The sequence below is a fragment of the Panthera leo genome, chromosome A1 (assembly GCF_018350215.1).
Source record: "Panthera leo isolate Ple1 chromosome A1, P.leo_Ple1_pat1.1, whole genome shotgun sequence".
NCBI lineage: Eukaryota > Metazoa > Chordata > Mammalia > Carnivora > Felidae > Panthera > Panthera leo.
In genome coordinates this window covers 172,029,600-172,045,778 of record NC_056679.1, presented here as the reverse complement: position 1 = coordinate 172,045,778, position 16,179 = coordinate 172,029,600, and the positions used below count along the sequence as shown (strand labels likewise).

At 44.1% G+C, this 16,179-nt stretch overlaps 1 protein-coding gene across 1 annotated transcript in view; it reads left to right on the top strand.

Moving 5' to 3' along the window:
- The first annotated feature begins 5,841 nt into the window (after positions 1 to 5,841).
- The window catches only part of REEP5 (receptor accessory protein 5), a 39,945-nt gene continuing 29,607 nt past the window's right edge, over positions 5,842 to 16,179 (top strand). The window contains exons 1-2 of the mRNA XM_042945284.1: positions 5,842 to 6,021; positions 6,750 to 6,843. Coding sequence (XP_042801218.1) covers positions 5,904 to 6,021; positions 6,750 to 6,843 — 212 coding nt within the window. The 5' untranslated portion in view covers positions 5,842 to 5,903. The remainder of the gene's footprint in view (positions 6,022 to 6,749; positions 6,844 to 16,179) is intronic.

The window sequence follows — 16,179 nt, the reverse complement described above, 5'->3', positions numbered from 1 at the left end:
GCATTATTCCAGGTGTTTGAGATAAAGAAGTAAACAAAATAGGCAAAAACATCTACGTTGGTGGAGCCCATAATGTAATGGGAAAAGAAAAACCATGTATTTATTTATTTATTTATTTGAGAGAGAGAGAGAGAGAGAGAGAGAGAGAGAGAGAGAGATTGAGAGAGCTTGCCCAAGCGGGGAAGAGGGTCAGAGGGAGAGAGAAAAAGAATCTTAAGCAGGCTCCACACTTGGTGCAGAGTGTGACAGTGGGCTTGATCCCATGACCCTGGGATCACAATCTGAGCCAAAATCAACAGTTATACACTCAACAACTGAGCCACCCAGGCGTCCAAGAAAAACAGTTTAAAAAGTAGAACATACAGGGGCGCCTGGGTGGCGCAGTCGGTTAAGCGTCCGACTTCAGCCAGGTCACGATCTCGCGGTCCGTGAGTTCGAGCCCCGCGTCGGGCTCTGGGCTGATGGCTCGGAGCCTGGAGCCTGTTTCCGATTCTGTGTCTCCCTCTCTCTCTGCCCCTCCCCTGTTCATGCTCTGTCTCTCTCTGTCCCAAAAATAAATAAAAAACGTTGAAAAAAAAAATTTAAAAAAAAAAAAAAAAAAAAAAAGTAGAACATACAGAGAACACAGGCCAATATCTCTAAAGCAAAAATCCTCAACATAAGATTAACAAGCTGAATCCAACAATACATTAAAAATAATTATTCACCATGATCAAGTGGGATTTGTTCCCTGGATGTGAGTATAGTTCAATATTAGCTAACCAATCACCATGATACATCACATCAATAAGAAAAAATACAAAAACCATATTATCATTTTAATAGATGCAGAAAATTCTGTCAAATTCAGAAATTTGACAAAGTACAACATCCATTCTTGATAAAAAGTCTCAAGTATATAAGTTTAGAGGAAACATAACTCAACATAATAAATGCCACATATTAAAAACCCACAGCAAACTTGGTGATGAAAAACTGAGAGCTTCTTCCCTAGTATCAGGAACGATGTCCACTCTGATCACTTTTATTCAACATAGTACTGGAAGTCCTAGCCACAGCAGTCAGGCAAGAAAATGGAATAAAAGGCATCCATATTGTTAAGGAAGAAGTAAAACTTTTACTGTTTGCAGATGACCTGAGAACATATATAGAAAACCCTTAAGACTCCACCAAAAAACTACTAGAACTGATAAATGAGTTTAGTAATGTCACAGGATACAAAATCAATGCATAGAGATTCATTACATTTCTTTTTTGAAATTCATTACATTTCTATACACTAACATTGAAGCAGCAGAAAGTAAAATTAAGAAAACAATTCCATTTACAATTGTACCAAAAACAATACTATAACTAAGAATAAGCTTAACCAAGGAGGTCAAAGAACTATACTCTGAAAACTATAAAACACTAATGAAAGAAATTGAAGATGGCACAAGCAGAAAGACATTCCATGCTCATGGGTTGGAAGAACAAATATAGTTAAAAGGTCCACACTACCCAAAGCAATCTACAGATTTAATGCAATCCCTATCAAAATACCAACAGCATTTTTCACAGAACTAGAACAAAGAATCCTAAAATTTGTATGGAACCACAAAAGACCCTGAATAGCCAAAGCAATCTTGGAAAAGTGGTATCATAGTTCCAGATTTCAAGTTACACTACAAAACTGCAGTAATTAAAACAGCGTGATACTGGCACAAAAATAGACACATAGATCAACAGAACAGAATAGAAAGCCCAGAAATAAACACACGTTTAGATGGTCAATTAATCTTTAACAAAGGAGGCAAGAATATCGAATTGGGAAAAGACAGTCTCTTCAACAAATGGTGTTGGGAAAAGTTGACAGCTACATGCAAAGAAATGAAACTGGACCACTTTCTTGCACCATACACAAAAATAAACTCAAAATGAATTAAATACCAAAATGTGAGACATGAAACCATAAAAATTCTAGAATAGAGCCAGGCAGTAATTTCTCTGACATTGGCTGTAACAACATTTTTCTAGATATGTATATATGTCTCTTGAGTCAAGGGAAACAAAAGGAAAAAAAAACTATTGAGGCTACATCAAAATAAAAAGTTTCTGCACAGCAAAGGAAACAATCAACAAAACTAAAAGACAACCTACAGAATGGGAGAAGACATTTGCAAATGACATACCCAATAAAGGGCTAATATCCAAAATATAAAAAAAGAATTCATACAACTCAACACCAAAAAACCAAATAATCCAATGAAAAAATGGGCAGAACATAGGCAGAGGCATTTCTCCAAAGAAGACATACAGAAATGCAAAAAGACACATGAAAAGATGGTCAACATCACTCATCAGGGAAATGCAAATCAAAACCACAATGAGATATCACCCACCTCACACCTGTCAGAATGGCAAAAATAACACAAGAAACAATAACCATTGGCAAGGATGAGGAGAAAAAGGAGCTCTTGTGCCCTGTCAGTAGGAACGCAAACTGGTGCAGCCACTGTGGAAAACAGAATGGGGGTTCCTCAAAAAATTAAAAATAGAATTACCATATGATCCAATAATCATCATTCTGGGTATTTGCCCCCCAAATACAAAACACCACTTCAAAGGGATACATGCACTCCTGTATTTATTGCGACATTATTTACAATTGCCAAATTCTGGAAGTGGCCCAAGTGTCCGCTGATAAAGAAGATAAAGGTATATAAAATACAAAGGAATATTAATTCAGCAATAAAAATGAAGGAAATCTTGCTGTGGGGCCTCCCCACTGGGTGGGGGCTGGTGGCTCAGGCAGTGAAAGAATTCACCCAAGGCAAAATAAAGGTGATAGAAGTTGACTTAATATATTGCCAAAGAGCAGCGGGCAGGACAGCAAAGAAGAGGCTGTCTGTCACGAGAAGATGGTGAGGGGCTACAGTTATAGGATGGAGTAAGGGAGTGTGGCAATGTATGGAATTTCCCCTTTTTTGGTATCTTAGGAACTGTGCCTGGTTGTAAGCAGCCCATTGGTTGCTTAGGGCCTATGGCTTAATGGGCCTGTGTGCGTTAGTCTGGTGATCACTGTGGGCCCTTTTGCCTTGCTTAAGTTTCCACCGCTCAAGCCTGTTGCCTAAAAGTGACCTCTACACTTGCCATTTGCAACAACGTGTATGGATCCACAGAGTAAAACGAAGTAAGCCAGACAAAGAAAGAAATACTGTATGATTTCACTCATATGTGGAATTTAAGAAACAAATGAACAAAGGAAAAGAACAGACTCTTAATTATAGAGAACAAACTGATAGTTAGCAGAGGAGAGGGGGGCAGGGGGCTGGGTGAAATAGGTGAAAGGGATTAAGAGTACACTTATCCTGATGAACACTGAGTAATGTATAGAATTGTTGAACCACTACATTGTACGCCTGAAACAAATATAACACTGTCCGTTAACTATATTGGAATGAAATAAATAAAACTATATTGGAACTAAATAAATACAGTAACATTTAAAAATATGTTTTTTTTAAAAGTACAACATTTGGAATGCCAGACAGTAATTGGTACAGAGAAAAGCAAGCCAGGGACTAGAGAGCATTGGGGGTTGCAATTTGGGATCAGAGAAGCCCCCACTGACGTGCCATTGGAGTAAAGACCCGAAAAGTGAGAAGAGACAGTTAAGTGGTTACCTGGAGCTTACCAGATAAGGGAGGGTTCCCCCATATCAGTACTACTGACATTGAGGCCTGGATAATCTTGTTGTGGGAAGGCTGTCCTGTACATGGTAGGATGTGTAAGCAGTATCCCTGGCTTCCCCAGCTGTGACCATCTGTTTGATAACCAAAGATGTCTTCAGACATTGCCACATGTCCTGTGTGGGGCAAAATCACCCCTAGTTGAGAACCATGGAGCTAGAAGAAGGGTGAAAGGCCTAAGGAAGGAATGCGTTCAGCCTGTTTGAGGCACAGCAGGGAGGCAGGCAGTAGATGAAATCAGAAGACAGCAGGATGAATTACATCACCTATGACAGATGGAAAGCTCCTGGAGGGTTCAGAGCAAAAAAAGAACACACTTGACCCACATTTTAAAAAGATCCAATTGGCAGGGCATCTGGGTGGCTCAGTCGGTTAAATGACTGACTCTTGGTTTCTGCTCAGGTAATGATCTCACGGTGGGATTGAGTCCTGGATCCAGCTCTGTGCTTGTGGCCTGGAACCTGCTTGGGATTCTCTCTCTCTCTCTCTCTCTCTCTTTGCCCCTGTCCCACTCATGCTGTCTCTCTCAAAATAATAAACTTAAAAAAAAATTTTTTTTTAAAAGGTCCAATTGGCTGACACATTGAGAATTGACTGCAGGTGGAAAGACAGAAATGGGGGCGCCTGGGTGGCTCAGTCGGTTAAGCGGCCGACTTCAGCTCAGGTCATGATCTCGCTGTCTGTGAGTTCGGGCCCGCGTCGGGCTCTGGGCTGATGGCCTGGAGCCTGCTTCCAATTCTGTGTCTCCCTCTCTCTCTGCCCCTCCCCCGTTCATGCTCTGTCTCTCTCTGTCTCAAAAATAAATAAACGTTAAAAAAAATTAAAAAAAAAAAAAGAAATGGACAGTTCATTTGGGAGGCTATCACAATAATCCCATTAATTTTTTATTTGGTTTAATTTTGTTCACTGATGTGACTGGATGGTGGCAGGAGCACTGAGAGAATTGAGCTAAGAATTTCTAGGGAAGAAAAGAGGAAGTAGAATTAGAGTAAAAGCAAAGGAAAAACCCAGGAGTAGGCAAGATAGCTTTTTTTTTTTTTTTTTTCCAGAAATGGAAGGCAGTGCTGTAGCTAAGTCAATCTGAAAGAGCAGAGGGGTTGTGTTGGACAAAGAGGAAACGCTAGGGGGCAGTTTGTGTGCAGAGTCAGTGAGTGCTAGGTACTCAGGAACCGTAGGCTCTCGTCTGTAAGTAACTGGGAGCTTTGAAGCTTAATAAGCAATGATGAAAGCTCTACCCACAGTGTGCAGATCACAGGAGTCAGAATAATTTCAAAAGGAGTTTCCTGAAATAATATGGTGAGACATAACAAGAGCCAAAGTTCAGGTGGAGGAAGAGCAGGAGCTGGACATCCTGAAGGCCCCAAAGTGAGGCCCTGCCCTAAATCTTGGAATTACCTTCTCACGGTATTTTGCTTGTAGGCAACTGCAGACTACTGTCTCCCCTGGGACAGGGGGGTAAGGGAGTGGGGATGGAAACGTTTCCAGGATATCAGACATTAATCAAATTCTAGTCCACCACAAAAAGGTTTAAGTAGTGCAGTCCTTTCTTGGAAAGGGTGTCCCCCAGGGGAGGGTGTTTTAAGTCTCTTCAAGAGTCTTTCCAAAAAGGCTATTGAGAAAAACTATGCTGAGTTCTGGCATTGGGGGGAAAAGCATGTCTCCGACAGGAGTTCTTTCAGGGTGGTCGTACATTTCAATTTTTAGATTTCAAATGCCTTAGTAGGGTTAGCACAGTAGTACAGGCACATCAGACCAGTCCCACTACACTGAGGGTGGGGGCAACAAGGGCACCTGCCTTTCCCTTTCCACCTGCTTTTGCACTCATCGGATTTGCGAAAGGAGCTCGCAAGAGTCTCACCCGACTCTACCCTCCGTGGATTAAGGCTGCTAGACGCGGGGTACGGTCGCCCCGCCGCCGGGAGCCGCTGCAGCTCGGGCCCCTTGCCACTGCCAGGGAGGCGCAAGTCGGTCCGCTGGCCGGGTGTGGCGCTGGTGGCGGAGCGCGGGTGGGGCGGGCGGGGCGGGGCGAGGGGCCGCGCGGGAGCTGGCCGCGTCAACTAGCGCCGGTCCCGCCCGCCTCCCGCCCCCGCCCTCGCCCCCGCCCCCGCCCCAGTCTTCGCGCTCAGCCCCGGCACTAGGAGCAGCCTGGGCGGCGGTGCGAAGGTCCTCGCCATGTCTGCAGCCGCGCGAGAGAGATTCGACCGGTTTCTGAAGGAGAAGAACTGCATGACCGACCTTTTGGCCAAGCTCGAGGCCAAGACCGGCGTGAACAGGAGATACATCGCCCTCGGTGGGTGCGGGGTCGCCACCGCCTGCTGGGCCCCGGGAGCAGCTGCTGCACCAGCTGCAGGGGAAGCGAGCGGGAGGGGGTTCGGAGGTCGGTGACAGACGGGGGCGAGAGGCATCCTCGGGGCCGTCTGGCCGCCCGGGGAGGCTTGGGGCCAGAGACCCCGCCGGGGCGCCTGGGCTGCGGCGGCGGGGGGTGGGGGGGGGGGTGCTGGCCTGTGTCCGCGGCCCGGTGGCGGAGCGCCCGGGGAGCGGGGAGGGCCGGCGCTGACGTGTCTGTCCCCGCGGCCGAGTGCCGTGTCCCAGAGGCCTTGCGCAGGCTAGGCTCGGGATGGCAGGGGCCTCCTGCGGGAGGGCGCGCGGGCATGCTCTTAACACTGTCCGTGGAGCTCAGTACAGAGAAGAGTGTCCCCGGGAGGGGAGGGGCCGCGGGCAGGCGAAGGAGTCGGGGCCTCTCTGGATCCTCTGTGGAGCCGGGTTCCCTGGGCTACTGCGCGGTACGGCGGGGGAGCCCTGTGGAGGGAGAGCACGAGGAACGGCTCGAAGGTAGGGGCTGCCTGGTTATCCCCAGACTCACTGCAAAGCCCGCAAAGGCGCGGGCCCCACCTTACGGCGGTTTGTTTTTCTAGATCGCCTATACCCGGCCAAGCCTTGCGGTGTGGGCGGGGGCTGTCCGGCTTAGCGCTTCTTGTCCCACAAGACCCACTTCTCTCCTCATCTTCATGTCTCCAGGTGTCATTGGGCTGGTGGCTTTGTATCTGATGTTCGGTTATGGAGCTTCTCTCCTCTGCAACTTGATAGGATTTGGCTATCCGGCCTACGTCTCGTAAGTGGCTCCCCCTCAACCCTCCTTTCCTCCTCTTCCTCCCCATCCCCCATCCAGGGCTGCCCTAGTTACTAACACATCCGCATTTTCCTGGGAGAGCGGTCAGTGCACCAGAAGGTAGTAACTGCTTAAGGTTACACATTTTAGAGCCTTAACTTGATGCCTGATCTCCTGATGACTAGCCGAAATGCTTATTTCATCAGATTATGTTGGCAGGGTGGGTGCCTTCTAATGGATGCACAAATGGAAAGCGTTACAACAAAGTCGTCCTGCCTTAACTGGTGGGGAGATCTTAACTGGGTACAGAAAGCTGATTCCTTCTCCTTAACAATTATTTAAATGGATATTTCTCCTTATATGTATGTGCACAGACAGTAAAACCCCATCAAATGGGACTTCCCTAATTCAGAATTAATGTTAATGCAGAAACTGGGGAGACTTTTGCTTTCATGATTTTGAAAAGACTGGCTACTTCTTACAGGCAAATGGAAAACACCCTAGGATAAAAATAAAAACAACCTTATAAAATGCATTCCTAATATAGATCCTTGGTTGTAGAAATGACTCATTTATATAATTAAGCTTAAAAACGTATCTGAATTTATTACTACTTGAGGTTTTCACCCTACAATGGTTATTTTGAAAATATTCTATCTACAATTTTATTTTTTCATTCATTCAAATAGGAATTCTTTCCCACAAATGAATTGTTTTACTCTACACCACTACCCGAGAAAGCTGGTGGGTTTTGCTTTCGTTGAATTGGTCTCTGCAACTTTTCTCGCCTATAGAGATAAAGGAAAACATTTAGGCTGGGAGGCTAAGACACAGATAAACACATGTATTACATCTTGGGTCTATTACAGGGCAGGCTAGAATTTAATATATGACTAGAAAGAAGGAAACATGTTTTGGAAGTTAGTTCTGATTTGAACAATTAAATTGAAGTGACATAAGTAGTTGCTGTATTAGTTGGGTGCATATCCTTAGTAGCACTCCGTGAAGTCTGGCCATATTAGGATACTACTTGCTTATGAATTTGGAGGTCCTGTCGTCATGTTGAGAAAAGCGTTTACCCTTATCCGGTATTACCTGCTAAAGCACCATTGAGGTTGCATATGTATACCAAAAGATTGTGAAGGGCAGACCAGGAAAACTGATTTGACTTTCAGATCAGTGAGAAAAAGTATAAGAATAAAAGTTTTCCAAAAATGTAATCTACTGAGAATATGGTGTAGGTGTATATAGAAAGTGTGTAGGCAACACTGATTATAAAAATGGCTTGTGGGCACCTTGGTACCTCAGTCGGTTAAGCTTCTGTCTTGATTTTGGCTCAGGTCATGATCTCATGGCTTTTTGAGATCCAGCCCAGCTTTGGGCTCTATACTGAACTTGCAAAGCCTGCTTAGGATTCCCTCTCTGCCCCTACCCTGCTTATGCACACTGTTTCTCTCTAAATAAATAGATAAACTTACAAAAAAGGCTTGCACCACATGTCTATGATAACAGACAAAATAACATAAATGTACGTCCCTTCTGATTGTGTATTCTACTTGCAAGAGTTTTTTCTTTTAAATTTTTTCAATGTTTATTTATTTTGAGAGAGAGAGAGAGAGAGAGAGAGAGAGAGAGAGAGAAACAAGTGGGGGAGGGGCAGAGAGAAGGAGAGACAGAATTCCAAGCAGGCTCCACACTATCAGTACAGAACCTGATGTGGGGCTCGAACTCACAAACCCATGAGATCATGACCTAAGCCGAAATCAAGAGTCAGATAGATGCTCAATGGACTAAGCCGCCCATGTGCCCCAAGAGTTTCTTTAATAAAAAAGAGTTTGAAGCATTTTTCAGGTTTGTAGTTCAGAGGTTATTGATTATATTTTGAACAAATCTTGGGTGGCATTTTAGTAACTGTCTAGCTACTTGAATTATTTTGAACTAGCAAGGAATACAGACTTTTGAAAATACTGAGGGATAAAAAACTTTTCCACATCAGTACCATTTGGTACATAATCCTGTGAGAAACATAACCTTTTCTGTTGATGTGATGAGATCGCTGATGTGGGCTTTAGTCAAGTAAAAATCTGTTTCTAGGTGGGCTATGTATATTCAGATATGTGCGGTACTCTACATGACTAAAGGTGCAGACAGAATTCAAGTATGTTTCTCCTTGACCTGAAGTGGATTAATTCCAGCAGGAACCTCATTTTCAGTCATATTTTAAAGCAAGTCAATTTCAGGTTTTTTTTAAAAATCATTTGTTTGTAGTCATTTATTCATTTTCTGCATAGTCAGCTGAATAGTATTGGCTCTTTTTACCTCCAAGAAACCAAATGCTCCTGTCTATTGCTCATAATTCTGTGAAATGATAGAGACAGTCATATTTCTGAGTGGGTCAGGTGGGTGGGTTTTATATATTTTAGAATTAATTCTATTCACTGAGTATACTTTCCTTTCTATTTGAATATTCTGAGGTAAAGTGACATTTGTAGGACACCTTACTAGGGGTTGGAAAAGTGCTAAAAATCTAATAAAGGGAATATCATGAAAAATTCAGGAAATAATGAGCATCTCTAGAGTGGTATTTATTCATAGGATGCTTCCTTTTTGTAGACGCAACTCTTTTACCTATAAAATAAAGATAAGATTCTCTGACCATAAGGAAATTAAGTGAAGATTGCTCTCTGTGGGTATTTGGACTTTTCTCTAAAACAATGGTTCTCAGCCTTAGATGCCCATTGGAGTTATCTGAGGAGCCTTCAGAAGTGCTGAGGCCTAGTCCCAACCTCCAGAGATTCTGGTGTAATTGGCCTGGGATGCAGCCTGGGTTTGGGGGATTCAGGCTCGTTGGTCTTTTACAATTTGTAAAGGGTTCTAATGTCAGCCAATGTTGAGAACGTGTGATGTACAGCAGCAGCAATCTGTGCTTGTTACACTTGAAAATGGGGTACAAGGGAGAGAAAAATGGCCTGCTGACCCTGGGCCCCACCTGGCCTCTGCCTTGTCAAGGTGATGTGGAACTGTGTGCATAGTACAAAGCACACAGACCCCCACTGTGAGTAAAATTCAGGCAGTCAATGTTAAACATTAGTCTAATCAAGTTTGTTCATCGCTTAAGCAGTGTAATTGTGTAATTGCCAGAAACCCCTTGAAAATGGTGTTATTGGTGGCACCCAAATCAGTGTTAGTTGTGGGGCACCTGGGTGGCTCAATCGGTTAAGCTTCCTACTCTTGATTTTGGCTCAGGTCATGCTCTCATAGTTTCGTGAGTTCGAGCCCCATGTTGGGCTCTGTGCTGACCCTGAAGAGCCTGCTTGGGATTCTCTCTCTCCCTCTCTTTCTGCTCCTCCCCAGCTCATGCTCTGTCTCTCTCAAAATAAACTTAAAACAATTATTTTAAAAAATGTGATCTGTGATCCCTTTCCCTTTAATAGTTCTCCTTGCCTCTTATAATTCTCCCTGTGCTCCCCAGCCAGAGTTATTCTAAACAATATGGGTTCATCTATTTAGCAAAAGTCAAATCCAGCCACATGCCAGGCACTGTGGCAACACTTGAGATACACGATGGGCTGAGGTCAACATGCTCTCCATTCTCTTTGAATGAACGGTCTACCTACATGCACTACAATAAATAAAGTAGTGACACAGTGTGGTAAGCAAGCCCTGTGAAGAAAATTGACAGGGAGCTGGGGTAGGGGATTGCGGGAAGGACCCCCTTTCCGTATTTATATGAGATACCATCTGAGTTAAGGCTTGAGGAATGAGAAAGTGCCAGGCCAGCCAAGAGCAGAGTCAGGCCGAGGGAGCAGCATGTGCCAGGAACAGCGCCTTGGACGCTCTGAGTGGGAAGAAAGGTGAGATCGACCCAGAGAGGTGCAGGTGCCATCAGGCAAGGCTGGTGGCCAGTTAATAAGTGTAGTTTTTATTCCTGGTAGTTTGTAGGGAGTTGGCAGGTTTTCTGATTGCCTTGGATGGGTTTTAAATAGGGGGTGACATGAGGGATGCCTGGGTGGCTCAGTCAGTTAAGCTTCCAACTCTTGATCTCTGCTCAGGTAATGACCTTGCAGTTTGTGAGTTTGAGCCCCGCATCAGGCTCTGTGCTAATGGTGCAGAGTCTGCTTGGGATTCTGTCACTCCTCTCTGCTTATCCCCTGCTTATGCTCGCTCTCAAAATAAAGAAAGAAACATAAAACAATTTAGGGGGTGACATGATATGATTTACATTTTAAGGTCATTTGGCTACTGTGATCTCTGGAAGGAATTAGCCATCCTGCAAAACTCTTGCCAGTCTCAGCCTTTCTCACCTTCAGCTTTTGCTTCCGCTATTTCCTTTCTTCTCCCTCCATCGTAGGGAGGCCCACAGATTGTATGTAATGGTCAGCACTGGGCTAAGAGGCTGCAGGGCACAGAAATAAAATTTGGAAAAGCTCATATGGCTTCATTGCTTATCCTGTGACTCACCACCTTGGGAAAGCTGTGGGTGGGACCCTGGCATTACCTGGCTTCAGGTGAGGTTGTGGCATGTTGGAACAGACAGCTGGAGGCCTGGCTCCTGGAGGGGCAGTTAGTGCCTTATGAGGTATCCCCTTCCTACCGGTTACTCTTTAAAAAAAAATTTTTTTTAACGTTTATTTTTGAGAGACAGAGAGTGGCAGAGCATGAGCAGGGGAGGAGGAGAGAGAGAGAGAGAGAGAGAGAGATAAAGAATCCGAAGCAGGCCCCAGGCTCCGAGCTGTTTGTCAGCACAGAGCCCGACGTGGGGCTCAAACCCACGAACTGCGAGACCATGACCTGAGCCGAAGTTGGACACTCAACCGGCTGAGCCATCCAGGCGCCCCCTACTGGTTACTCTTACTTTCTGGTACATCATTTCCGTATGTTTCCAGGCTTTTTGGCCACACTGTACAGGCACTTTGAAATCTAATTCCAGCCTTCTCATTGTCAAGAGCTATTGACAGAATTGCTGTCATCTCTTTATTCACTCTATTCCTGAGAAGAGAAGGCAGACCACTGCATTGTAGGAACTCTGTTATTAAGGTAGACCCACCCCCATGCTGCCCATTTTTTTGCCAAGATATAATTCACATGCAGCCTTTTTAAAGTGTACAATTCAGTGTTTAGTATACTTATAAAGTTGTGCAACCATCACTGCTATCTAATTCCAGGACATTTTCATCACCCTCAAAAAGAAACTGGATCCATTAGCATTCACACCCTATTTCTCCTATGCCCCAGTCTCCAGAAACCACTTACAATTTTCTGTCTCTATGGATCTGCTTGTTCTGGACTTTTCATATAAATGGAATCCTGTAATATATGGCCTTTTGTTTATGGTGCAGCCTTGCTTTTGTTTGGTGAGAGGGCAGAGGGAGGGAGGAAGGGAGGGAGAAGGAGAGTAGTGGGGCAGGGGGAATCTTAAAGAAGCTCCATACCTAGCACGGAGCCTGATGCAGAGCTTGATCTCATGACCAAGGGATCATGACCTAAGCCAAAGTCAAGAGTTGGATGTTTAACAGACTGAGCCACCCGGGTGCCCCAGTACAGCCCTGCTTTTAGTGGCATTGCACAAATAAGAGTCTTTCTGAAAGACGCCCTATGAGCGTGTGCTATGCTGCACCCTCACATGCAGAGTCTATTGCCAGAGACCTAAGGTAGCCCTCACCGGGGGTCCTCGAGTGGGTGCTAGTCTTGTCCCTGCTTCTTTGTTCAAATGGAATTATGAGGGAAAGTCTAATGACTGTCTTTCCTCTTGAAAAAAAAAATTTTTTTAACGTTTATTTTTGAGACAGAGGGAAACAGAGCGTGAGTGGGGCAGGGGCAAAGAGAGAGGGAGACACAGAATCTGAAACAGGGTCCAGGCTCTGAGCTGTCAGCACAGAGCCCAATGTGGGGCTCGAACCCACACACTGTGAGATCATGACCTGAGCCTAAGTCGGATGCTCAACCGACTGAGCAGCCCAGGCGCCCCTAATGACTTTATTTTCTATTTTTGCTTTTGTCCTGCAGAGAAAGGAAAGGAGGAGAGTTTGCTTTCTATCCTACTCAGCAACTTAAAAAAAATTCCACAAAAATGTCTATTAACTTTTATTTTTATTTCATTTTTTCATAAAGATCAGGCTACCACCTTCCTGGGACTATCAGAGTTGGGCCTTAGAGATCAAGCATGTAATCTAATTCCTTTGGTTTTCTTTTCTTTCTTTTTTTTTTTTTAAACCCCAGCATAAGGCTTTGAACTCATGACTCTGAGATCAAGACCTGAGCTGAGATCAAGAGTCTGATGCCTAATGAGCTGAGCTACCTAGGTGCCCCTAATTCCTTTAGTTTTCAAATGATCCAGGCACAGAGAGGTAGAGTATGTTTCTGAAGTTCACACAGGGGCCAGTCTTGGTCTGGAACCCTCAGCTACTACGCAGGAATGTGAAAGCACCTTGAGGCATATTTTAGTACCAGACTCGAAAAGATTAAATATGTTTAGAGTCCAGCATTTTGATGACTGTATACAGTCTAATGTTTGGCAACACTTTTGAAATCTCATGCCCATTTCAGTGATGTGTGATTCTATCTCCTGTGTCCTCACCAGCACATTAAAAAAATTTTTTTTAATGTTTATTTTTGAGAGCGAGAGCGAGAGCACAGAGCAGGGGAGGGGGAGAGAGAGAGAGAGTGAGACACAGAATCCGAAGCAGGCTCAGGCTGTGAGCTGTCCGCACAGAGCCTGATGTGGGGCTCAAACCCACAAACTGTGAGATCATGACCTGACCTGAAGTCGGATGCTTAACTGACTGAGCCACCCAAGTACTCCATACCAGCCCATTTTATTTTATTTTATTATTTTTTTTTTAATTTTTTTTTTTAACGTTTATTTATTTTTGAGACAGGGAGAGACAGAGCATGAACGGGGGAGGGTCAGAGAGAGAGGGAGACACAGAATCTGAAACAGGCTCCAGGCTCTGAGCTGTCAGCACAGAGCCTGACGCAGGGCTCGAACTCACAGAGTGCGAGATTGTGACCTGAGCCGAAGTCGGCCGCTTAACTGACTGAGCCACCCAGGTGCCCCATACCAGCCCATTTTAAACTGTGCCACCAATACAAACAATGTTACTGCTTTTAGCTGTTTGCATAGCTGAATACCTGTGTAGCACTTCATTTAATAGATACTTACATCCCTATTTAAGTGCCTTACAAATGTAGCTCATTTAATCCTTATGGCAACCCTCTGATGTAAATATGATTGTTCCCATTTTACAGATAAGGAAACAGAGAAAGAAGTAACTTGATCAGGGTCTCACAATTAGTAGATGGTAAAGTGTATTTAAACCCAGGAAGCCTGGGTGGCTCAATCGGTAGAGCATAAGACTCTTAATCTTGTGGGTCATGAGTTTAAGCCCCAGATTGGGCATAGAGCTTGCTTACTTACTTACTGACTAACAACAAACCCAGAGCCCATGTTTTTAAGTTTTATGTTACACTGCTTTCCATGTGGCTCTTCGACTGTCTCAGATACATGCCATGCCCTATGCAGAGATGAAAATTGAACTGTTGATGTAAACTATTTCTTTTCTCAGTTTGACATAGTCAATACACTGTCTTGATGCAGTGTATTTTTCCTCTCTCAAATAGGGGACTGCCCCCTCCCCCCCCCCCCCCCAACCAAGTCATCTATCTGCACACATAGGCATTTGCAGTGTTTTGGGAACATGAGTTAGAATGTATTAGAAATAACTAACAAGTTATTTCTCTTGTTATGTATCATTGATTTACAACAGCAGTGACATAACTAGTTATTTGCAGAGACTTGCTCTCTTTTACCAGGGCAAGCCCCTATGAGGATGGCACACTGAATTGCATTTCCTGAGAGAATGTGGCCTTGCCTTTAGTTCTGTGTCAGGAGGCAGAGAATCTTTAGGAGGAGATGTTTGGGGGTGACTCCTATGCGGTAAGATCGAAAAGGGGATGGTGTGTGGGGGGGTGATATTTGGGAAAGACACTGTCAGAGTAACCACAAGAGTTGTAATACAGTTAACCAGAAGTAAAAGCTACTGCCTCTTCTTAGCTAATGATTCACAGCAGACAAAGTGCGGGAGCATAGTTTACAGAGGACTCAGATCAACTCATTCAAGATTTGCAGTGGCAGCCTCCTGTAACAGAGGTGTTCTCCGAAGGAGCATTGGAGGAAGTTGTCTTGGTATGACTGGCAGTTGAGCACCACTTTCTGTTTCGGAAAACAAAGTCCACTGACGCAAAGTGAGGCTTCCCTAATGGTGCTGGAGGATGTGTACTTGTGGTTCTCTTCTGAGACTCATTAGTAAGGGGGGTGTTTGTTTTCTTGGGTGCTTCCCCCCCAGAAAAAAACTTGTAATTATGGTTTGTTTCTTTTTTACTCTTGAGAACTTGGGGGCAGATACACTTTCTCCTAAGCTGCTTACGTTCCTATTACACTAGCTTTTCTCTCCACAACTGTAAGCTCTGTGCTGGAGTGCTGAAGAGCAGAGTGGTGAATGCCCACACTTTGACTCCTCTGGGTAGTGTGAAGCTCAAGTGGTGTTCTGGCCAACGGTGCACTTGGCTCCATTACTGGCATTGTGTGAATTTTGCCTTCAGCGTCCTGAGATGTTAGATGTTTAAGTTTTATCAGCTTTTTATTGGTTGAGTTTTCACTTAGTATTACTGCTAATATTGCTGAGCTATTTTAAGATGGAATTGTGGAGAAACTAAAAAAAGTAATAAAATATCCTTACAATCGCATGTCACTATTTTTGTAGGCAATTACAGCCAGAATTTTAGATTAGGTTAGGTTAGGGTTCCCCCCATCTCCCTTGCCTGTACCATAGAGAAAGGAAGGTCTTAAGGAGCAAATAAGATGAATGATTTAAATTACTTACTCATGATCTACTTTCTGGGCTCTTAAGCAGTCGTGAGGAGAGATCTCATTCCTAATGTTCTGTTCTAGAATGCTCCCTGTGAATTTTAATGAAAATGTTTTCCTATTTTTGAGGGCCCTAGAGATGTGGTTTATTTGTCCTCTGCCTTCATCCAACTCATCTTGGAGTTCTCTTTTTCAAGACTGACTCTGAATGAGGAGTCCATTTCCAACTTCATTTCCTCTTATGGTATTTAAAACAACTAGAAATACATATGGGACATTCTAAGGTATTGGTGACTGTTGACAACATTACCAATTAGTTAATTTTGAGGAACAATGAATTAATTTAGAATTGGAAAGCAGTTTCAAAAATTGTTCATGAAATGGCTTTTTGTAGCAATTGAAATATAAGTGCGGCCTGTAGAAACCTCTTCTGACTTTGGTCTGTGGCTAGCACACTCTTCTGGTTCTTGGGA